The following is a 25,295-nucleotide window of genomic DNA, read 5'->3' as shown; positions in this document are numbered from 1 at the left end:
TGCACTCATCAAGCCTCAAGGGAAGCAGGGACCAAAGGCAGGGAGGAAAAGGTAGAGACTGTGGATCCCAGTCGGTAAGTTTAATCCAAGGTATTGAAGTCCAGCTATGGAAAATACAGAGTTGTGTCAAAAAGGAAGGAGTACTAATAGGAATGCCTTTAGTAATAATCTTTCATTATTATTTCATGGAGAAGATTAACCAGGCATCCATTTTTTCTTTAGTGCTAAATGAGAGAGAATGGGTTTAAGGTGGGATAAAAGTTAGTTTAGCTGCTAGGGAGAACTCTTTTTGGTTGTTAAACAAGATAATGAATTTTGATAGAGAATGTTTTCCTGAAGGTCTTTTAAAATAGAACGGTTGATTATCTTTGGCTGTTTTCAAGTGGCCCTCTAGGTCCTCAAGTGCAGCCTTTTGACTGAATCCAAATTTCATAGAACAAATCCCCTTAATAAAAGGATTTATTCTGTAAAACTTGAACTCATTGAAAAGGTCGCACCCAAGGACTAGAAGGCCACACGTGGCCTTTGAGGCCGCAGGTTCTTTACCTCTGGTTTATATATTATTTCCTGGAGCTATAAGAATATATTTAGATAGCCTTTAAGGTCCTCTCTGGCATATGATACAGTGTGAGAATTATGCTGTCAGCACCATTTTACATAGGAGAATATAAAACTACCTTTTAAAAAACTATCTATATTGTTACCTTTTATAACAGAATTATCTTATTTTGGTAGTCAGGGTAGCTGGACCTTAGAGTGTTAGGAATCTGATATTTAATCTGTAATCATTGGATCAAATAGTGTAGTTGTCTTTGCTAAAGGGATAAAGTAAAAATTGCATGTCAGTTTTGGAAATACGTACATTTATAATCTCCTCCATAAAATCCTCATGAGTGAAATGGGAATAATAATAGCATCTACATTTGTTTGAGAGGATCAAATGAAGTAATATATGTAAAGGGCTTTGCAAACCTTAAGCACTATTTAAATATGAACTATTATTATTAGGTAATGTTAAAATATAAAATTCTAATTATTATCTACGATTGGCCTATAGAGGGCACCTACATGACAGTGATCCTCTGGTAGTGTGTAGTATGCTGGTGAAATCACAGCATTTTAAAAACTACATGACTTTAGACTTCTTTCTTCCTATGGCAATACATGGCATACTGTGCTTTACAAATGATCTAGCTAAATTATTTTTAAAAATTGACCTTTGTTCTTAAGCCTATTTAACAAGAAGAGAAAAATGCATTTCTCATTTATTTATGAAATAGGAGTCTAACATTGGCATGGGTATTCTTAGAATGGGATCTTTAAAATAAGTGGGAAAAGCTCATGTCTGCACTAACTTTGTCCAGGTGGCAGCATGAATAAATCTGGGAGCATGGTGAGATTTGTGAAGAAAGGAAAAAAACTGTGTAATACACATAGTGTATATATGATATAATATATACATTATATATATATATATAGATAGATAGATATGTATGTATTTATAAAAAACATAATAGTAAAAGCAAGAGAAAAGAAAGAGAAGCATGATGTGAAGGACTACCATTAGTTATTTCCAAGTCGTTAATGACTCTCAAACCACATTTTGGAGAATATTATTTTAACTATTTGATGTAGTGTTATTTTGTGTTAAGTTAATTTGGGTGACTTCTATGTGTTTTGTGTAGAATAAAGAAAATTAACATCACCATTATAAAATATGTATTTTTAAATTCCAATGACTTTATGAAATCATTCAAATTCTTATATATTATATGTATGGATGAAATCCTATGAAGTAAAATGGTCATAGTATTGATTTTTATTCATTTATAGCATAGCAATGTCTAAGTGTCATACTGGAAGCATAAAGGGAATAAATTTTAATTCCAGGTTCTAGCCATGAAGTTGCTGTTATCCTTTAATAATTATTTTAAGGGAGTTATACTAGATGACCTCTAAGGTCCTTTCCAGTTCTAAATCTCTAATTCTCTAATGATTTAGAATGTCATGAGAAGGAACCATAGCCCACAGTATTCAATATAGATTAACACAGAACACAGGAAACAGACATGCAGTGGTGGGAGGACTTCTTAAAGAAAAGAATTCTTTCTACTCCCCACCACTCCCACCCCACCCCCCAGTTGGCTTTTCTTCTTTTCAGCCTTGCTGCAGAACTGTTTCACCTAGCCTACAATAGTACTGTCCACATTTATCAGCCTAGTAGCAAGGATGGAGATGAGGGAAGTCTCAAGGGTTATGTGATTCCTCCTTGCTTTTAATAGAATAGAGGCCAGTTTCTAAGATGGAATTACTTATGTCAAAAAAAAATCTGTATAGATAATGGAAATAATTTAAATAACTTAGGTGGCATGGAATTATTTTTAAAATGATTTTTCTTCATATATTAAAAGTCTGTTTTAATGAAATGTGTTGTATGTGTCTATTTCCAAGATTTGAATGACTCTGTTCTATCAAAATGCCTTTAAAAAACAGAAACCGGAAATTTAAGTATTACTGGAAAGGGTGTTTTTGAAAAATTATGGGAGATCAAACATGATAATGGTCCTTTCCTCTTTAATGATTTCTAAATCATTAAATTGTTTTCAATCTCAGAAGCTCAGTACTGAAATAGATCTTGTGATCTTGATGTGGATATTTTCTCCAGTGATCCAGATGGATAGATTATCCATGCCTATACTTCCTGTGAGATTCTTGCCTGCATCCTCCCATGAGTCCTTCACAGGATGTCCACTCAGTATGATTTTCTCCGGATACTGCACATACCGTTGCTTAACCCTTCCTTTTGATAGATGACCAGTCCGTCTTCCTTCTCATTCAAACATTTCTTTGATGCCATGCTTTACTGAATAACTGCTTGTATTGTCTTGTAGCCTGTAAAGAACCCTCTGTATGATTTATGATAGTCCTTTGGGTGATTCTCATTTTTAGTTTTCAGTGTTCAGTGACTTTCAGCCATACTACAGATCCCATAAGCACTATTTATAAAAAACCAAAAATGACATTACTGTTTAGAAATCGGATTTCATTTCATAAATTTTATTTATTAAAATCATTTAAATAAGATTTTATTGTAACAATAAGTAATAAAATATTCATACATTGACTACTTAACAGTGATGATAATAACAATAATAAATTCAGGTTGTTTATAAGAAAGAAAGTAATTCACTTAAAGTCCGCAGGCATTTTTAAAGTCTTCACTGTGTGATTGGCCTTGCCTCCAAGGAGTTTATGTACTGTTGGAGTTGAACAAAGACATCTGAAAACTGTTTGTGGCACAGCTTTTATGGAAAAACACCACAAAAGAAAAAAAATTGACAAATATTTTCTTAGTGTATTGAATTCATAGTTCTATCCAACAGTTACTTTTTAAAGCAGATGTGAATTTTAAATAAGTCCACAAAAAAGGACTTAGTGTTGGGAGAGTTCAGTTTTAAATAATTAGGTAAGTATTGTCTGAGAAGTATTTTATATATATTATAAATTAGATTATTCCACTTCTTTAAAAATTGGGATGGGATGGGATGTGGAAAAGGTGGTGCTTAAAAATATATCATTGAGTATAGTGATCATTTTTAAACTGGGCTTTCTCAAATACCAGCTTTTTCTGGAACTGTAGTGATTGCATTTTTCTTTTTGGTAGGAATCGGGAGCACCTATTCTCACAGATGACGTTAGTTTACAAGTCTTTATGGATCATCTAAAGAAACTTGCTGTATCAAGTGCTGCTTGAAGCTGCTGAACGTATTTGAGAATGCAAAACATGAAGTGATAGTTCAACGTTTTTTGTTTCCCTTTTCATTTTCTTTGAACCAACAGAGAACTCTCGTGTCCTTAGATTGGATCAGTATGATTTATGAGACAGTTAGTTCATGGGGGGAAAGTTCACTTTTATATATTATGTTGGAGTTTAATTAGAGCAATAAGAACAAATTTACTTTGCTTGCCACAGTGTTATAACCAATTTTTGAGATTTAAAATCTTTGTAACTTGATTTTTTTAAGGTTGAAAATATAATTTTGTCTTGAATTATAGAGCTGTGACCTATGGTACATGGCAAACAAATCCAAAGGTTAACTGAGTTACTGATGACCTCATGAAAACTTTTGTGTTTCTTAGTTTTTCACAAAAGGTGAACAAAAATTAAGACCTTGAACTTTTCTGTCAATTTGTTGAATATATATTTGCGATAATGTGCTTTTGTGTCTAGTTTGCTTTCTGCTAAACCAACAGGCCTACTTTTAAAATAGCCTGTTTTGGAATTATTTAATTTTGTGTGTGTTGTATAATTTTTTGATAATTGTTTTTTGCTCTTTAAAATATGAACAAAAAATGCTAGTAAAAAGTAACTTTTGCAGCAACTACCCAGAAAAAGCACATAGAACTCCCACAAAGCATTCTTCCTTGGGATTAAACACCACACAAACATTTGAAAAAGTAGGAGGTTAAAAAATAAGCCACTTTTAGACTGGACGTGGGCAAACAATCTGTGACTGTTATAGCTAGATTAACCAAACTTAGTTTTGACTCCATACTCCATGGTTTTCTATGTTTTTCAGATATAAAATTTTATTTTTATTATAGTCTCTACTATTTTAATGCTATTGTGGAAATTTACACATATCCTTTGTTTCCACTTCCTTTATGTGAAAAATTCATTGAGGTTGTGGTTTTTGTTGAAACAGTATTGTATGGCATTTTACGTAATTATAATGTCTGGTTAAGCTGGGGTCTGTCCCAATTTATAAGTTAATTTTCATCTTACCAATGAAAGTTTACTCATAATAAATAAGTTTGGATTGCTAAATCCCAATGAGTTTTGACAATGAATTTGAATTTGCTGTGTCAAATAAAAGATTGTGCAATGTCAAATATTTAGAAAGGCAGTTTTGATGACTACACTTATATGAACCTGATTGTATTGCAGTAAGATAGAGTTTTGATTTTTTTTTCTGTTTATACGTTCTGTAAACTCTGATAAAAACAATTGCTCTCTTCTAATTCGTTTCAAAGATACTGAGCTCCTTTCAATTTGAAAATCAGTAAATATGCATTTCTCTTTCCTTTTCTTTCTCTGTCCTTTCCTCTTTCTTCTTTGCCTTTTTCCTCTTCTCCCTCCTCTTTCCTTATTTCCCTTTATTTGGAGTCTGTTAGTTTGACATTGAGTAAAGGCTAGTCCAAATTCCTAGTCCAAATTAAGAAACAGTATTATAGCATTCATTTTTATTTTAAAGAAATTAATGCTTAGCTGTTTGCTCCTGTCTTGAAATATTGATTCAGTTGACTATAATTGCTTACAAACTATGCATTTTAATTTGTCTGAGACTCTTCAGGGGCCTACATTCATTACTCTCTTTAATGTATGAATGAAAAAGTATTTATTAAGTATTTAAAGTAAGTCAGTCAGTAAACATTTATTAAACACTTGCTATGGGCTGGACACTGTGTGAGGTGCTGGGGATGCAAAAGACAGATCCTGCCCTTAAGCAGCTCATAATCTACCAAGCTATGTACTAGGGATACAAGTAGAAAAGTAAGACAATCCCTGTCCTCAAGGATTTTACATTCTAACACATATAGAAGTTTTCAGCTACATATCAGATGGAAAGGTCCTGTGGTCCTTACGGTACAGTAACAAAGGTAGTGCATCATCTTTATCATTTCCACTGATAAATCCATATGAATTTCTGATGTTGAATCATCTAACAGTACCAAGAACTTTGTTGGCAACAACTTTTTCCACCCTTGGTCTTTAGTAGCTGTGGCAGCATCTCCATGGCAATTGCTTTCCAGGATGACGGCTCTCAGAGCTAGGTTGGAAGTAGGACTGGTGGTCTGGGTGGTACGACCACTTTCAGGATTCTTGGACTGCTGTTTGCAGTTGGTGTTGATAGTGTCATAAAAGGTAGCCCCTTCTCCACAATTATTTCTCCCCTCAGTGATGACTGATATGATGGAGTTGGGGCTAGAAATAGAACCAGTGATCACTCACTGCTTCTCTCAAGGCTTGGGTTCAGGGTTCTAGGCTATCTCCATTGAAGGGAGAAGGTGGTCAAGGTGGTGGCTGCTTGATTTTGTCTGGCACATAATATCTCTTGTTTCTCCCCTGAGGGACACACTGCTTCAGCTAGGCTGGCTTGCCTGCTCCTTAAGTGGCAGTTAGCAGTTTGGGGTGGGGGGTGTGGCTGTCCCCTTTTGCACAGGAGTTGCTTTTCTTTTCTTTTCTTTTCTTTTCTTTTTTTTTTTTTTGGCTAGGCAATGAGGTTAAGTGACTTACCCAGAGTCACACAGCTAGTAAGTGTTATGTGTCTGAGGCCGGATTTAAACTCAGGTCCTCCTGAATCCAGGGCCGGTGCTCTATCCACTGCGCCACCCAGCTGCCCCAGGATGCTTTTCTGAATGATGGCTGGGGGGACTAGGCTAGAAGCAGAATTGGCACAAACTGCCTCCTTTCCCTCCCTCAGGGTGCCTTGAATTGATTAATAGTGTTTATACTCTAGCTGACAGATATCTTCACTTCTGACTCCATTATTTTTTGGAAAAGGTACCGCTGTTCCTTTGCATTTAAAGGATAAAAATGAGAAAATGCATATTTGCACTTGTAAGTATCTTGACTTTAGATCTAAAATCACCATAGATAATTTTAGTATTGTATGTAGAATATATTAGCTATGTAACTAGCAAAAAATTTTTTCTAAAGATAGAAATGTGGTGAAGGAGACCAGCCAAGATGATGTAGGAGAAAGCGGCTCCTCCAGCAACTACGCTAACAAAGATCTCAGATGAATGCCAGACTGAGTAGGGATCAAAAAGCTAGGAAGAAACCACAGTGGATCCTCTTTGTAGCACAAGATCACAAGTTTGCTTCACATGCAAGTGTCTAGCTTAGGACCTATGGAAAAGAGGAGGACTAGGATCTCAGAACTAGATTCCAAGAGAAGGATTATGATATCTGATTTAGCCTAAGGTCACCGGGGTCAGAGCACTGTCATTGTAACCCAGGAGTAGAGACCTCAGACTGAATCACCTAAAAAGAACAGAGACTTAGTGCTATCTCTCCACTTCTTGGAGGGAAGATCTAAGAGTTGGGTCTTATCTTGTGGTTGTAGGGGCTGTAGTCACTCGAACTTAATCCCTAGTTAAAGAACAGGGTCTCAGCACTATCCCTCAGATCCCCAGAATGGAGATCTGAGAGGCCAGTGGCTTTTTTACTGGAGCTAGAGCCTTGTGGGTTAGGGGGAGAATCTAAGACAGTTCTTGTGTACAGGAGCTTCACTGCTGTTGCTCTGTCTGGTAGATAATATCTCAGACCCCAGCAGCAGAATAACCGGTAAGACACACCAGGACCGTACAAGGTCACAACAGACCTGCCAGAAGTCTATAGAGCCTAGTCTTAACACAAAAGTCCCAACCCAGGAAGTAAGACTTGGAGAATGAGTAAACAACAAAAACAGTAGCAAGAGAACTATTATGATGCCGAGGATGCCCAAAACAAATCCCCAAAAGGAGAATATATCCAAAACAAAGCTTCAAAGAAAAAAATAGCCACAATATGAATTAGAATTGCCAGAAGAAATTTTTCAAGAGGTTAAAATTTTTTTTAATGATATAAATGAAATGAGGGTGCTAGAGAAAAGAAGTGGAAAATAAATGAGAACTCTAAAGGAGAGACTTGGAAAGAGAATAATTAACAACTTAGCACAAAGGGTGTGCAACTTATTAAGTAATAGGCTCCCTGAAAATTACACTGGATCAAACAGAAGTTAATGACTCCATGAGATAATAAGATACTGAAACAAAGTCAAAAGATTGAAAAAATAGAAGAAAATGTAAGGTTAATTTGAGTCAGCAAGCATTACTAAATGCCTGCTCTGCTACATGACGGACACTGTGCTAAGTATTGTGCAAAGGCAAAAATAGTCCCTGCTTGCATGGAGCTCTAATAGGAGAGAAGATTTATAGATATATAAGGTATAATATTAAAAAACTGATCTAGGAACACCAGAGAGAGAATTCAAGAATCATTTAACTGTCTGAAAGCCATGATTAAAAAAAAAAAGCTGGATATCATTTCAAGGTAGAGCTCCCCAAACATATTTGAAGAAGAGGGAAAACAAATTAGAATCTACCAATCACCTCCTGGTAGATACCCCAAAATGAAAACTCCCAGGAATGTCAACCAAAATCCAGACCTTCCAGGTAAAGAAAAATATACTGCAAGTAGCTGATAGCAGGGAGTTCATGTACCAAGGAGCCAGTCAGGTTCCCACAAGATTTGACTGCTGCCATTATGAAAGAATGGGAAGCCTGGAATTTGGAATTCTAAAAGCAGAAGATATAGCCTACAACCAATAATAATTTACCCAGTAAAACTGAGTATGAAGTGGGGAAATGGTTTTTTGATGAAGTAAAGGACTTATGAGCATTCCTGATGAAAAGATGAGCTGAATAAAATTTTCAAATAAAAACATGGGAGTCAAGAAACAAAAAGGTAAATACAAAGAAAACAATCTAAAGGAGTGTTATAAGGATAAATTATATTCTAAGGAAGGGGGAGATGAGGGAAGGGCCCCTTGAGAACGCTAATGTCAGGGATTGTAGAATGAATCAAGTAAGTGCCTAGGAGTAGATTTGTTCTATTTTGATGCTCTCGAAACAGGAAAAGGGGGAAAATACACCACGGAAGAAAAGGGAGAGGGAACTTGTTATTTCACATAATAGGTGTATGTAAGCAGAAGTCTATTCAAGTGTGAAAGAGGTTGGGATAGGGAGATTTACTTGATGATCACTTTCATCTGAATTGGTCAGAAGAGAATATAAAGTGGTGTTGAAAATACATCTAACTCAGGGAAGAAGGAGGGAGTAAGAGGGCACATTCAGAGAGGGATTAGTCATAGGCAAAACAAACCTAAGGTTAGAAGAGGAATCGTTAAGTAAAGGTTTAAAAGAAAGGTTAAGTATTTGTGATAAAGAGGGGGCAGAAAGCAAGGAGAAGAAAAAGAAGAGAATAGGATGGAGGGTAATCAACATAACAATGTAAATGAGATGAACTAATCCATAAAACAAGAGGATAACAATGGGTTAAAAAGAATAATTATATCAATATGTTATTTACTGGAAACATTTCAGATATAAAGAGGCACACAGTTGTGGTTGGAGTAAAAATTTTTTTTTTATATTTGAATTCAGCCTCAACCAAAACAGATTATTGCTCAGATAAGGCAAGAGCAAAAATAGACTTAATTTACAGGGAAATTGCAAAAGTTGGATATGATAGGTCTTTGATGACTTACATCCATATATATGTATATATACATATATATTCACAATTTCAATTATGCTTAGCAACTTTACAGACTTTATAAAAATCTATCATGATTAAAGGCATAAAAGCCTTACAAATGTAGAAAAGCAGTACTATAAAACACATTTTTTACCAAATAATGCAATAAAAATCATAATCAATAAAGGGCTCTTGACGAAAGGATAATAAATGAACCAGAGACGTAATAATAATCCTAAAATATTGATGACTCAAAGAAACATTAATTTCATTAAAGATAACAAACAGTGAAACAATATGCCCAAATTTTTGAGATGCAGCTGAAGCAGTCATTAGAGAGAAATTTATATCTTTAAATACTTTCATTAAGAAAAAATTGGGCATGCAACTAACAACCTGAAAAAGCAACAAAAATTTTAAAAAATTAATAAAATTGAAGTACCAAAAGTCAAAGAAGAGAATAATAAAACTGGAAGTAAAAAAACCAACAGCAATATTAATGAATAAAACTAGGATCTGCTTTTTTAAAAAATTGAAAAACTATTAGCTAATTTGGTTAAAAGGAAAAAAGAGGAAGACCAAATTTCCAGTATCAAAAATGAAAGAGGAAAATTCAAAACAAAAGACAAAGGATGTTTATAGAAACTTTTGCCCGCCCATATGCCAATAAAACTGGCACTTTAAATGAAGTGAATGAATATATACAAAAATATAAAATACCTATGTCAACAGAAGAAGAAAGAGAATTTAAGCAACCCAATCTCCGAAAGAAGAAACTGAATAAACCATAAATGAATTCCCAAAGAAAAAACCCCCAGGACCAGATGGATTCACAAGAGAATTCTAAGGCACCAAATACCTGCTATGATACAAATTTGGTCTTGAAACCTAAAACAAGAGGAGTCCAAATGAGGATATATAACTACAGACCAATATTCCTAATAAGAATTGCTGAAAATTTTTTAAATAAAATATTAGCAAAGAGGATATGGCAACATATTACAGTGCTTATGCACTATGAGCAGGCTGGATTTATACTATAAATGCCACAAAAATCATGATTTGTCAATAGATGCAAAAGCTTTTGTAATATACAATGGCCATTTCTGTTACACACACATACACATACACAATCAAGAGTAAGTGAACTTTCCTTAAATGGTAAATAGTATATTTCTAAACCAAGAACCAGCACAAACAAGGCTAATTCAGTTAAAATTAGAAGAAAAATGGGTAACATGGAAAAATCTTTGCAGCAAGTTTTTCTGATTTTCAAGTTTCATTTTCAAGATATGTAAAGAACTTATTCAAATTTATTAGAATAAAATCTATTCTCCAATTGATAAAACATCAAAAAATATGAACAAGGAAGGAAGAAATCCAAGTTATCTATAGCCATATGAAAAATGCTTCGGATAACTACTAGGGAAATGCAAATTAAAGCAACTTTGAGGTTTCACCTTGTACCAATTAAATTGGAAAAGACAAAAAAAAATGACAGATGTTGAAGGGGTTATGGAAAAATAAGCACATTAATACATTGTTGATGGAGTGGTGAATTGGTCTAGCCATTCTGGAAATCGATTTCAAGTATGACCCAAAAGTTACTAAACTGTACATATACCACTGTTAGGCCTATACCTCAAATAGATCAAAGAAATAAGAAATGATCCATATGTACATTTTTCATAGCATAGTAGCTTGGAACTGAAAACTAAGGGAGTACCCACCTATTACAGAATGGCTAAATTATATGTAATATGTGAATGGAATGGAATATTATTATGTCATAAGAAATGATGAAATGGACAACTTCAGAAAACATTGGGAAGACCTCCATAATGTGAAGTAAGCAGAACTAGTAGAACAATATACACAATGACAACAATATTATGAGCAAAAAGACTTTGAAAGACTTCAGAATTCTAATTAATGCAAGGATAAACCAGCAGTCCAGAGTATTGAAGATGAATCATACCACCACTTCCTGCTAGAGAGGTGATGGACTGAAAATCCAGCATGAGACTTGAATATTTGGACATGACCAATGTGGGAATTTGTTTTGATGGACTATGCATATTTATTGTGAAGATTTTGCTTTTTGAGTTTTTAAATTGTTTTATGGGTGGGAGGAACAATAGGAGAAAGAGATGATAAAAGATCATAAAAATAAATGTACAATTTATACATTGTGTATATATAATATGTAATTCATAAATAGATTTTATAAACATATTTATATTTTATATAGAAATACATATGTATTTGTAAATGTATATAGATATAATATGTATAATATAACTTATAAATAAAAAATAAATTTAACAATTAAAAAACTATTAAATTATTCCTTTAAAAGAATATGCATATTGAGTTGCAGAAGAACATAAACCTCCCCAAACTGTCCTGCCTACAGTTTAGCAATTACTGCTTATCCACCATGCATTTTTTTAATTAAAATTTTTTTTTCAATAATCAAGCATTTATTTTTCTCCCTCATACCTCCTTCAACAGCAATAACTCCTCAAACAAATTCCCATATTGGCCATCTCCAATGTGTCTCATTCTGAATACTAGTCCATCAACTCTTTGTCGTAAGGTGGGTAGCATTCTTCATTGCTGATCCTCTGAAATAATAGTTGATCATTGTTTTGGTAGAAATCCTTTAGAATTCTTCTGTTTTGCAAGGCCTGGGACCTCTCCTCCCTGGAGCATACAACCATCTTTTTAGCCTTTTTAGTTTTTTGGAATAACCCTCCAAAAAGACCACCCTTTCTTCCCATTAGTGCCCTTCTTTATTTCCTTCTGAGCTTATATTAAAAACTGTTCTCCCTATTCTACTCATTTTACTGTGCATCAGTTTATACAAATCTTTATGGGTTTTCCTGAAGCTTCTTTTTTTACAGCACAGTAGTATTATAATACACATGTCATGTTGTTGTTGTTGTTTTTTATTCAGCCCTTCCTCAGTTTATGGGCACTGCCTTAGTTTCTAGTTCTTTGTCACTACAAAAAAAGAGTTGCTATAAAAATTTTTGTGTATATAGAACCTTTTCCTCTTTTGTTCCTTTGGGGAATAGGGCTAGGTGTAGGTGGTATAGCTGCGTCAAATAGTATTCATATATTTGAGACATACTTCCAAATTGCTTTCCAGAAAAGCTAGACCAGTTTATAGCTCCATCATTTGTACATCAATGTGCCTCTTTCCCCACAGCTCCTCCAATATTTGTAATTTTCTTTTTTCTATCAACTTTTACAAATTGATTGGTGTGTGATGTGAAACCTCAAAGTTGTTTTAATTTACATTTCTTTATTAGTGATTCGAAACATTCTTGTATGACTATTGATAGCTTAGATTTCTTCATTTGGGAACTGCTTGTTCAAATCCTTTGATATTTTATTAATTGGGGAATGACTTTTATCTTTATAAATATTATTAAACCAGAGAAAGAGTTTGAAAATGTGTTTTCTTTAGCTGTTTTTGTGGACAGGTTCTATAATATTGGAATAAATTATTCTTTAGAATTCACTTGTGAATCTATCAGGTCTTGGACTTGTTTTCTTTGGGAGTTCACTTCTGGCTTGTTTAGTTTTCTTTTCTGATATTAGATTATTTAAATGATATATTTCTTCTTTTGTTAATCAAAATATTTCATTTCTGTAACTATGCACATATTTTCTGTAGATAGTTTTGCTAGCCTATAAATTGGCAAAATAGTTTCTAATAATTTCATTTTCAAGTGTTTTGAATTTTCCCTTTTCATTTTTGATAAAATAATTTTATTTTCCTTTTTATAAAAAAGTCAGACTAGCTGTTTATGTTTTTATTGGTTTCTTTAAAAAAAAAGCAGGTCCTAGGTTTATTAGCAGTTCAAATTTTTTTGCTTTCAATTTTATTGTTTTCTTCATTTTAGAATTTCTATTTTGTTGTTTTTTTTAAGTTCGATGATGATGTTAATTATTTCAACTAATTCTTCAGTTGACCCTCCAGAGTTCTCTAATAAGTCATCATATCATCTGCAAAAAGGTGATAGTTTTGTTTCCTCTTTGCCTGCATTTATTTCTTCAATTTATTTTTCTTGTCTTATTGCTATAGCCAGCATTTCTAGTGCAATATTGGATAGTAATGGAGATAATGAATGTCTTTGCTTCACTTCTGATCTTATTGGAAAGGCTTCTAGCCTATTCCCCAGTATAGATAATTCTTCCTCTTGGTTTTATCATTTTGATAAAAGCTTTTATTTATTCATATGTTTTCTGTTTTTTTGTAACAGCAACGGGTGTCATGTTTTGTAAAAAGTCTTCTATCTTTATTCATTCATTTATTTATTTATGCATTAATCAATTAATTAATTAATCAACTCATTTATTTATCTATTTGCTTATCTATTTATTCATTCATTCATTTGTTTACTTATTTATTTAGTTATTCATCTGTTTATTCATTTGTTTGTTTGCTTATTTATGTGCTTGTTTGTTTGTTTGTTTATTTATTTAGTGAGGCAATTGGAGTTAAGTGATTTGCCCAAGGCCCAGGGTCATACAACTAGTAAGTGTTAAGTGTCTGAGGCTGGATTTGAACTCAGGTCCTCCTGACTCCATGGCCAGAGCTCTATTCACTGCTCCACCTAGCTGCCCCAAAAAGTTTTTTTTCTGCATCCATTGAAATGATCATGATATTTGTTGGTGGCATTATTAATATGGTCAGTTATGTTTGTAGTTTTCCTAATATTGAACCAGCTCTACATTCATGGTATAAATACAGTCCAGTTACAGTGTATGGTCTTTGTAACATATTGCCAACTTAAAGGAAATATGCTGTGAGCAACCAAAAAGAAAATTCATAAGACTTGGAAGCTGTCATTTTAACGCTTGGAATATGGTATTCCAAAATGCAAAAGGTAAAGGCTTAACAACCAAGAAAAACCTATCTGGAAAATCTGACAAGGAAAAAATGAATTTTTAATGAAGTAGAGGCCATCCAATCATTCCTCATGAGAAGAGGCTAGAGCTGAGTAGAGATTTACAGTTGTGAAATGCAAATTCAGGAGTCAAGAGAAACAAGGAAAGGTAAATACATCTGATTAATTAGACGGAAGTAGGTGATAATGCTTACATGCAAAGGATCGATGAATCAGTTATCCTCTCAGAACCCCATTATCTTCAGGGGTCATAGAGAAAGTTAAAAGAGACAGACAAGAAGACTTAGGGGTGGTTTTATTCTGTTTTGATCAGTTTGATCTGTTTTGGTCTTGGAAGAAGAAAATGATACAGAAAGGGACTATAGCAGGAAGAAAAAGAGCAGGAAGAGTTGTTAGCTTACTATCTCACATGATAGGATGCATGAGATGAAGTGAATACAAACATAAAAGAGATGGGGTTAATGGGCAAACATCCCATGAAACTTTCATTTGAGCCAGGCAAAGAAAGAACACACACACACAAAGAGTATGGTGTAGAAATACGCTAAATTCAACAGGAAAATATGTGGGGACAGGGAGAGGGGAGGAAAGTTCAAGTGGAAGGACTTGGATAATTAGATAAGAGAGTAGTCATAAACAAAACAAAAAACCTGTAATGAGGGTGGAGCAAATGTAATAGAAGAGGTCAAAGAAAGAGGAAAAGACCCATATATACAAAAATATTTTTAGTAGCACGTTTTTGTGGTAGTAAAGAATTGGAAACTGAGGGGTGCCCATTAATTAGTGAATGACTTAACCAGTTATGTTATATATGATGGAATACTATTGTGCTATAAGAAATGATGAAGGACTTTCTCTTCTGCCGCTTTTGTGTTTGCACTCGGCCCCTCAGCTTCCGACATGCAGAACGACGCCGGCGAATTCGTGGATCTCTACATGCCCCGGAAATGCTCCGCAAGCAACAGGATCATCGGGGCCAAGGACCATGCGTCCATCCAGATGAACGTGGCCGAGGTTGACAAGGTCACAGGCAGATTCAATGGCCAGTTTAAAACTTATGCTATTTGTGGAGCAATTCGTAGAATGGGAGAATCTGATGACTCTATTCTTCGGCTGGCAAAAAATGACGGTATCGTTTCGAAGAACTTCTAATTGAAGAAATCTTGTGGAAAATGTCTTAATAAATCAGAAAAACAAAACAAAAAAAGAAATGATGAAGGATATAGTTTCAGAAAAACATAGAAAGGCTTACATGAACTGATGCAGAGTGAAATGAGCAGAACCAGGAGAACAATTTGTATAATACCAACAATATCGTAAGGGCAATCAACTCTGAAAGTCTTAGGAATTTGGTGCAACACAATAACCAACCAGTATTCCAAAGGACTCACGATACTATCCACCTTCAGATAAAGAAGTGATGGACTCAGAGTGTAGATTGAAGCATATTTTCTTTTCCTTCTTTTTCTTTCTTTGACATTGCTCATATGTGAATTTGTTTTGCATGACTATATATTTTTGTAATGGGTTTTGTTTTTCTTGCCTTCTCAATGGATAGGGGAGGGACAGAATTTGGAACTGAAAACAAAATTGAATATATTATAAATATATGTATAAATAAAGCACATATGTAGATATAGTATATATTATGAGATTGTTTTGTTGTGAGAAGTTATTTTGCTTCACTATATAATATATATTAAAATATTATACTTACATTTAATATAACAATATTCTATATTAACAATATATTTATATATTTTTGTGTGAAATTTTAAAATAATTTTGTTCTCTTTAAATAAATATAAAATACAATCATATAATTAGATCCTCCCCCCCCAAAAAAAAACACCCCTCCTTTCCAGACATAGGTATGAAATAGGTGGGGTTGTAGGAAAATATTGAAATTTATTGCACCAGGAAGTCACTTGCAGGAGGGAAGGGAGTCATTGGCCAATCTGAGCAGCCAATCTCTCCCCCTTTTTGCTTCTTTTCCCTTTCCCTTCTTCTCCTATCTTCCATTTTCTGTTTCAGCTTTTTACCAACTTAAGGGTTATGATCAGCAGGAGGCAGCTTACTTATGGGCTATCCCAACACAATCTGCCACTTGCCTTGGGCTGATGCCATGCATGTATTCTGAGACCCCTCACACTGGAGACCTTTCATGGACTGGGATGACCTTTGGTCTGACCATCATGGCTACTTGGTATTGGTGCACTGATCAGGTAGATGTAAATCTGACATCCCTTCCTCCTGTCCCTTATGTCAAATATATAGCAATTGCAGTTCTACCATCCGAAGTCCAAGCAGCAGGTTTAAGAATACTTGCAGTATCATTTAGTCTCAAGAGCTCCAAAGAAAAGAAGAAGCAGCTCTGGGCTAATCAAGATGAGGGAGAAAAGCCTTGCTGTAAATATACATATATATAATTTATATGCAATGTATTATATATTGTATGTATATATTTATATATAAATATATATTGTATACATGTATTTATTTACATATTCCAGCAAAACAAATTATCACAGCCATGTCTCCCCCAAAATATTCCTCAGTCTGCACTGAGTCCATTGCCTCTCTATCTGGTGGGTAAAATCCTTTGAAATCATGGTTGGTTATTGTGTTGATGAGTTCCTAAGTCTTTCAGCGGTGTTTATCTTTATTATATTGTTGGTATTGTATACACTGTTCTGGTTCTGCTCATTTTACTTTGCATTTGTTTATATAGGTCTTCCAAGGTTTCTCTGAAACATCTTACAGCATGTCTCATAGAGTTTTTACTTTAATTCTTGGTTAACCAAGAACAGCGGATGCATGGTAGTGGAAAGAACATTGGATTAGAAGTCAGAAGACCTGACTTTGAATCCTAGCTCTAACCTTAAGTGGCTGTGTGATCTTGGACAGGATACTCTCTGGACCTCAGCCTCTTCTTGGTAAAGTGAGAGTGTTGTAATAGATGGTGCTCAATATCCTTTCCAGCTTTGTAAGAATGTGTATGTGTATGTGTGTGTGTATGTATACACACACACATACACATATATACACATATTTTTCTGAGTTCCATTTTTGTCTCAAAGGGAAATTTTCATTTTTTCTTCATGAAAAAATCAAGTATCATCATTAAGGGTCAAAAAGGGATCATCACCATCAGTTTGTGAACCAATCAATTCATGAGCACTTATAAAACAATACAGAGTGTGCCAGACAATAGGCTAGGCACTGGAGATACAAAGATAAAAAATAGGCACTTCTTACCCTCAAGTAGATTATATTCTATTGGGGCTTTGTGGTTTTCATTGGGAAAATAGTCATCAAAGCTACTAATGAAACCCACTTGCATTCTTGTCTTGATGAAGTCATCATCATAAACACCCTAAATGGGAAGAACCTGAATTTCTTTCTTAGATCATATATAATCTCTCGAGGCCTTTGCCTGGGGAAGGAAAAGGATTATATTGAAACTTCCATTTCCATAAACTACCCCTAAGCCCTTTTCACCAGATGATCAGATACTTGCAATATGCAAATGTACCATATGATCTCCAAATTCATTTCCAGGGCTTTTTAATTTTAATTTTCTTAACTTGTTCTTATAATTTTTTCCACATATATGTATTTTCACTGGCTGTCTTCCATGCCTGAAATTCTCTACTTAATGTGGCCTCTTGCCTTCCTGGCTTCTGTCAAGTCTCAGCTAAAGTCCTGCTTTCTGCAAGAAGTCTTCCCATTTCTCCTTAATTCTAGTGAATTCCCTGTGTTGATTATATGTGTACACACATATGTACACACACACACACATAAATAGTTGCTTGTGTGTTGTCTCCCCCATTAGACTGGAAGCTCCTTGAGAGCAGGGACTGGTTTTTGGCCTTTCTTTGTGTCCGCAGTGCTTAGTACATTATAGGTGATTAATAAATAATTGTTGATTTGACTTTACTACAAACATCCTGTACTCCCACACTAAAAAGGGAAATGACTATCTTAGTTAAGAAACTTTGAAATTTGGAAATTCAAAATAAAATGTCAGGAGAACATGAAATGTACCATGCTTATTATAAAGAATTTAGTAGTAAAAATGTTTCATCCAAATATGCTCCCAAGCTTCAAATTTTCAGGGCAATGGGAATACTTAGTCACAAGGGGAAGGGAACAGGAGATTTACATTTCTTGTAAATTATTTGCTTTCATTATGAGGTCAACACTCATTTACTATATTAAATTCACTTTATCCTGTCACACTGTTAAATTAAAGCATTTGCTTAACTAGCTCAGTTTCAAGTATAGCCATTACCATCATTAGCTTGAGGAAATCACAGAGATCATATTAATGAAAAGTGTCAAGGATTTCACTTTTTCAATTTTCAGTGTGACTAATTGCCCAGCACTGTATAGCATATTAGCAATAAAAGCTACCCTGAGATATGTGTATGAGTGTGGGCTTTAGCACTTGACTTTTGGTAGGTCCCCATCCCCACTTCCATCCTGAGGCATTTCAACTTTCTGTCACCTTATAGATTGCTTTTCATAGTTATCTTTTTCAAGAAGCAGTTTTTCAGAGGAAATATTATTGAAAACATCAATAAATGTTAGAGTAATGAAAACAACATCCTATTGGTTTAGACACTTGTCTTTTAGGAAACAGATTGAGATTTCCACAGGGATCTTCACAACTCAGTTTCATGTTACTCACTTGGCTAAGGTCTCAATTAGTAAATTAGAGCAACAACCTCATGATAAAATTCCTGCTTTGTTCTCTAGGAAAATCTTTCATTAAGACATGACTTGTTAATAGGCTCCTTACAGGAAAGAGGTAGGGCCTGAAACTGAAGGATACCATATAGCAAGATATTCTAAATAACACGAGTGGCCTGAAAGAATTAATGCACCTACAAAAGTATTTCTGTCTTCAGAAGAAATTTATTCATGAGGGGGATCTAATTGACTAAGAGACAAATAGGAAAGAATCATAGAAACTTAAAAATGGATGGAAACTTAGAGGTAATCTAATAATAATTCATTTTACTGCTTTATAGGTTATAAAGTGCTTTACATTTATCTTATTGGAACCTTACAACAAGTGGTCAGTTTTAGAAGGTCTAAAAATGTAAGAATAAGGCTAATTGTTATTGGCTGAGGGCAGAAATAAAAGCATCAGTCTCTATTGAATCATTTTTAATTTTACAGCTCAAAATTGGCTTCCAAAGGTATATGCAAGAATTGAATTTCCCCACCCCCTTGAAGAGATTATAGCTCTGTGTAGCTGGCAGTGAACTCAGTGACCTGGCCATTAAATCAGTGAAGCAGGACCTGGATAATGAACTTAGAGCAATCTTCCTTTCTCTACTCAGCCCATCATTTTATCTTATTTCACTCCTCTGACCTCTGCATCAGGGATTCATTTTACTAGTAAGTAGAAAATAATTCCAGAGCAGGTTTAACCTTTGGCAGAGCATTTTCTATCACTTTCTATTTTTGTCTATGCCTAATAGTGTGATGTCTTTGTGCTTTATTCTGAGAAGAAATAGGAGAAAAAAAGATCTTTTCACTATTCAAAAAGTGCCTGTATATGTAAGGCATTTTATGTTTACAAAGCACTTTGTAACCATTATCTTTGTAGCTGGAGTTTGGACTGCCCCTTCCCTGAGAAAGGTTGCCATGGAGACTTGGTGTGCTGGGAGAAGTATCTGGTAGCAAACACGTATTACGCAGACTTCCCCATGTTCCCATGGGCTTTTGACCTTGAAAGAACTTCCTTTTGGGGAGAAGCCAGGTGGAGAGATGGAGAAGGAGGATATGTGGACATGTCTGGTTCCACGCTTCTCTTGCCAAGCCTAGCAGTGAATTTGGGATGGGCTCACTCTGCTGCTGAAGGCAGGGGATCTGGGAAGATGATCAGTCGGGGAGTGAAAGTAAGCTGCTAATCAGACCATAGTGAGACCTGAGAGCAGATGCTTTGTGGCTGGGTGGAACCAGTAGAGGAGCAGAGAGCAATTAGGACCAGAACAGCAGATGTGTGGTTGAAGAGGCCACCAGAATGTTAGTCAACAAGCATTTATTAAATGTCTACTATGTTCCAATCACTATGCGAAGCATTGGGGATACAAAGAAAGGCAACCCCCCCCCCCCCAAACCAGTCACTGCTCTCAAGCAGTTCCCAGTTTAATGGGGAGACAATATGCAAAGAAGAATTTACGATAGGATAATATACATGATTAACTGGAAATAATCAGCAGAGGAAGGCACTAGCATTAAAGAGAATAAGGAAAGGCTTCTTGTAGAAGATGGGATTTTAGCTGGGATAGCCACCCCAACCCCCTTTCCTTCCTTGGAGCACTGCCCTGGGGAAATCCCTCTTTCTTACCTGCCAGACCGTGTTTCTTTTTCCAATTTCCCCTCTCTGACCAGTGAAGGAGGAGGAAATGACAGTGGCAAGAAAGTATACATGCAAATATACAAGCCACATTGTGGTGTGCTATACCTTGTTTTATTGCCTTTCTTAAAAAGTCCTTTAAACTTATGAATTCAATAAATATCAACAAGCAGGAACATTTCTGCATACAAAGGAAAACAAAGGTACTGCATATAAAACTGAGATCTTCTCTTTGTGTTTTTTTCCCTCTATTCTGTACAGCTTGGTGTTGTTTTTGTGTGTGTGTGTGTGTAATGAGATAAGGCTTGCCCCCACATATAAGGGAATTAAGGGTTACCCTTAGCTTGGGAAAGTAATCCAACTCCATGGGAGGTGGCCTCCACTTGTAATGTAAATACTATACTGGTGGTGCGAGTCCTAAAGGAGGGCCTCCTTGTAAATATCCTCATCCACAGGTAAGCTGAGGGAAGGAGAATATGGGGAGCCCCAGATAAGCACTAACTAGCAAGAAATCCAAAAAGGACCAACCTGTTGTTCACAGAAGGTATTCTCCTTCCTTCCCTTCTCTCAGGTTTGCTCATCTGTGCCTAGTCTAGGGGCTTTTTGATTTACTTTAGCTTATTAATTTCTCTGTTTACAATCCTTCCAGTAAATCAACTTTGAGCCAGCTAATGAATGTGATTGCAGAGTGACCTTGTAATCTCCCTGGGAGAAATTATTACCCTACCATCTCCCTATGTGCCTTTGGCTAGGCATCTTCTGCTCTTCTCAGACTGAACAATTTTCCAGTGTCCTTGCACTAACACTGATTAGAAAGAAGGATTTATCACTGCTAATTTCTCTTATATAAAGACAACATAATAATAGGGGAGAGAATAAAAAAATGAGAGGCAATTCATTGGATATACAGTGGCTATTGGCAAGCACTTATGCCAGCAGAAGCAAGAATTGGATTTTTTTTCTTAGATTCCTTTTCTTATCATGAGAAGAATGGAGAGATAGACCACAAAAGAGCTGTTCTGGCATCTTTCCCTGACTCAGGAGAAGGCGGTATTAGGGCTTGCTCACTAATCATTATGCTCATCTGTGCAGCAAAACACACTCATGAACCTCAGGAGCAAACTTGGTGCATCAGCTTGGTGTATGTAATCTCTCAAAAGAGAGTTGAGGAGGCAGAACTCCTGGGTGTCTAGGGCAGATTCCCCACCCTGGTCTAGGGTCCCCACACATGGCATCAAGGTGGAGGCAACCTTACACTAATTTCGAACCTGCATCCTTTCTGGTGTCTTCCTCTCAGAATTTTCTCTGAAGAACTTTCCCAGCAGTCCCCATTCCAACAACACTGACTGATAGATATATGGTGGTATCTGCATGGCCGATTTAGCCTGTCAGGCAAGCTATATAAAAATTGAACATGGTAGTTATCATACTGCCTTGCTTATCTTCACTTTCTGGACTTCCTCCTGCTCTCTTCTGTTTATTTATTTAACCAAACTTATTTAGTTTATACACATTTATTATCTCTCCCTCCTGTTCCCACTATTGAACAATAGCATGTAAATAAATTAATAAATAGACATTTTTAATAACTATGCATGGCTTACTTAGCAAGACATATTCCTATACTGGCCATGTAAAAATATATTTCAAGTTCTGATTCAGAATTTAAGTCCATCACCTCTCTGGCAGGAGGTGAGTAACATACTTCATCTTTAATCCTCTGACATTGTGATTTGTCATTTCATTGGTCAGAGTTCTAAAGTCTTTCAAAGTTGGTTTTCTTTATAATGTTCTTATTATTATAGAAATTGTTTTCTTAGTTCTGCTCATTTCATTCTGTATCAGTTACTAGAAGTCTTTCCAATTTCCCTTCAAACTGTACATTTCATCATCAAAATGTACATTGTACATCACAGCACAAAAATATGTATTGCAAAAATATGCATTACATTCTTCTGTTTTTGAATGATTATTGATGCTCTTTTTCTCTTTTCTCCCTTTTTTAGTATCATTCATACTACCTCATTCTTCCCCTCCTTTCCCTCACAGAAAAAAGAAAAGAAAAAGAAAAACCCAACCTTGTATAATATAGTCAAGCAAAACAAGATTTCCTACATTAGCTAGTGGTCTTTTGGGGACCAATGCTATGCAGAAACTAGTCTAAGCCTTTTCTCCCTCTTGCATACTTGTCCTGTTTTGTTCTATATTCAATTAGTGTTTACAAAGGGATATTTATTTCAAATTCATTTCCAATATAAAAATGTTCTTAGCAGAGAAAACTGATTCAGTCTAGGTTCCAGGTCCCCGACCTATTTTAAAAAATGATTTTAATTATTTTGTTAAGTATTTCCTAATTACATGTAAATTTGTTTAACAATCATATTTTAGAGTTTTGAGTTCCAAATTCTCTCTTCCTCCTGTCCCTCCCCCTTCCTTGAGAAGGCAAGCAATTTGATATCGATTATACATGTGAAATCATACAAAACATATTTCTATATTAGCCATGTTGTAAAAGAAAATACAAACAAGATAAAACAATAAAAATAAAGTAAACAGGTTTGCCTTAATCTGCATTCAGAGTTCATCAGTTTTCTCTGTGGAGGTGGATAGTATTTTTCATCATGGGTCCTTTGCAGTTGTCTTGGATCATTGTATTGATTTGAGTAGCTAAGTCTTTCATAGTTGATTATCTATCAGTATTACTTTTACTGTGTACAATGTTCTTTTGGTTCTGTTCACTTCACTTTGTATCATCAGTTCATATACATCTTCCTAGGTTTTTCTGAAACCATCCCATTCTTCATTTCCTATAGCACAATAGTGTTTCATCATATCACATACCATGACTTATTCAGCTATTTCCCAATTGATGGGTATCCCCTCAATTTCCAATTCTTTGCCACAAGCAAAGCTGCTGTAATTATTTTTGTACAAATAGGTATTTTCCCCTTGTTTTTGATCTGTTTTGGATGCAGACCTAATAGTGGTATTGCTGGGTCAAAGAATATGCAAAGTTTTATAGCTCTTTGGGTGTAGTTCTAAATTATTCTCCAGAATGGTTAGATTAGTTCGTAACTCTGCCAACAGTACGTGTCCCAATTTTTCCACAATACCTCCAGCATTTGTAATTTTTTTTTTCTGTTATGTTAGTCCAATCTGATAAGAGTGCATTTCTCTTATCAGTAGTGATTTAGAGCATTTTTTCATATGACTATTGATAGCTTTGATTTCTTCTGAAGATTGCTTGTTCATATCCTTTGACCATTTATCAACTGGGGAATGGCTCTTATTTTTTATAAATTTGGCTCAGTTCTATATATACATATATATGTATATGTATATATATATATATACATATATATATATATATTTGAGAAATGAGGCCTTTATCAGAGAAATTTGCTGTAAAATATCCCCCCATTTCCTGTTTCTCTTTTAATTTTGACTGCATTATTTTTGTTTGTGCAAAAGCTTTTTAATTTCATGTAATTAAAATAATCTCTATCTCTTGTTTGTTCAAAACTTTTCCTTTATCCATTGATTTGACATTTTTCCATGCTCCCCTAATTTACATGTGATAATCAACTTTTATGTCTGAATCATTTATCCATTTCGACCTTTTCTTTGTGTATAATGTGAGATGTTGGTGTATACCTAATTTTTGCCGAATTGCCTTCCAGTTTTCCCAGAAATTTTTATCAAATGTTGAGTTCTTACCCCCAAAAGCTTGGATTTTTGGGCTTATCAAATACTAGATTACTATGGTTGATACTAGATTACTATGGTCTATACTAGATTTACCACTGTGTACCTAAACAATTCCACTGATCCACCACTCTATTTCTTAGTTGGTACCTGTAGGGGGCCGAGTCCTTATGGAAAATCTCTGAGGCCTTATAGACTTTAGAGGTCAGTCCATATAGAGGCTTGCCTCTGGATAAACACTCCCATGACTCTTGCCCTACCTCCGTTTGTTATGGTTTATTGATTCTAAGTTCTCACTCATGCTTAGCCTTAAGGTCAGGTGGCTGACTCAGGTAGACAATACTAAGAACTGGGCAGGGAGACAATAGATATGAAATTTGGCATTAAAACTACTTTCTCATGAGAAAATGAAGATCTTTAGCTGCTTAGATTGTTTATGTTATTAATTAGCCCTTGTAGATCATTTCTCACAGTACAAAGCTGTTTTCTATAGTATATAATCATGTAACACCTGAAATAACTAGTGTTATGAGCTTTGGTCTCAGACTCACCTAGCCCAACTTTTCTTTCTCCAGTTCCCCTTCCCCTTTTTCTTTCACTGCTCTGTCTTACATCACGCCAGCTGCTGGCAGGTGCCAAATTGTTTTGATGATGAAACTGCTAGGCTGTCTTCCTTCCCATTTTTTTTTCATTGATACCCCTTGATATTCTTGACCTTTTGTTCTTCCAGATGAATTTTTTATTATTTTTTCTAGCTCTATAAAATAATTCTTTGGTAGTTTGGTAGTTTTTTATGGCACTGAATAAATAAATTAACTTATTGTCATTTTTATTATATTGCCTTAGCCTACCCATGAGCAATTAATATTTTCCCAATTGTTTAGATCTGTCTTTATGTGTGTAAAAAATGTTTTGTGATTGTATTCATATAAATCCTGGGTTTCTCTGGGCAGGTGTATGCAGTTATTTTAAATGAAATTTGCCTTTCTAT

General features: G+C 35.0%; 1 protein-coding gene and 1 pseudogene across 1 annotated transcript in view; both read left to right on the top strand.

The window, feature by feature from the left end:
• Window positions 1-3,894, top strand: part of SEC23A (SEC23 homolog A, COPII component) — a 63,386-nt gene extending 59,492 nt beyond the window's left edge. Inside the window, exon 20 of the mRNA XM_020991341.2 lies at window positions 3,665-3,894. Coding sequence (XP_020847000.1) covers window positions 3,665-3,754 — 90 coding nt within the window. The 3' untranslated portion in view covers window positions 3,755-3,894. The remainder of the gene's footprint in view (window positions 1-3,664) is intronic.
• An 11,189-nt stretch (window positions 3,895-15,083) lies between these two features.
• On the top strand, window positions 15,084-15,444 carry LOC110211678 (small ribosomal subunit protein eS21 pseudogene; annotated as a pseudogene).
• The last annotated feature ends 9,851 nt before the right edge of the window (window positions 15,445-25,295 follow it).

Source organism: Phascolarctos cinereus, unplaced genomic scaffold (genome assembly GCF_003287225.1).
Source record: "Phascolarctos cinereus isolate Bilbo 61053 unplaced genomic scaffold, phaCin_HiC Scaffold_2;HRSCAF=192, whole genome shotgun sequence".
NCBI classification, from domain to species: Eukaryota; Metazoa; Chordata; class Mammalia; order Diprotodontia; family Phascolarctidae; genus Phascolarctos; species Phascolarctos cinereus.
Note: the sequence above shows the minus strand (reverse complement) of the source record. Positions and strands in the feature narration are given on the sequence as shown.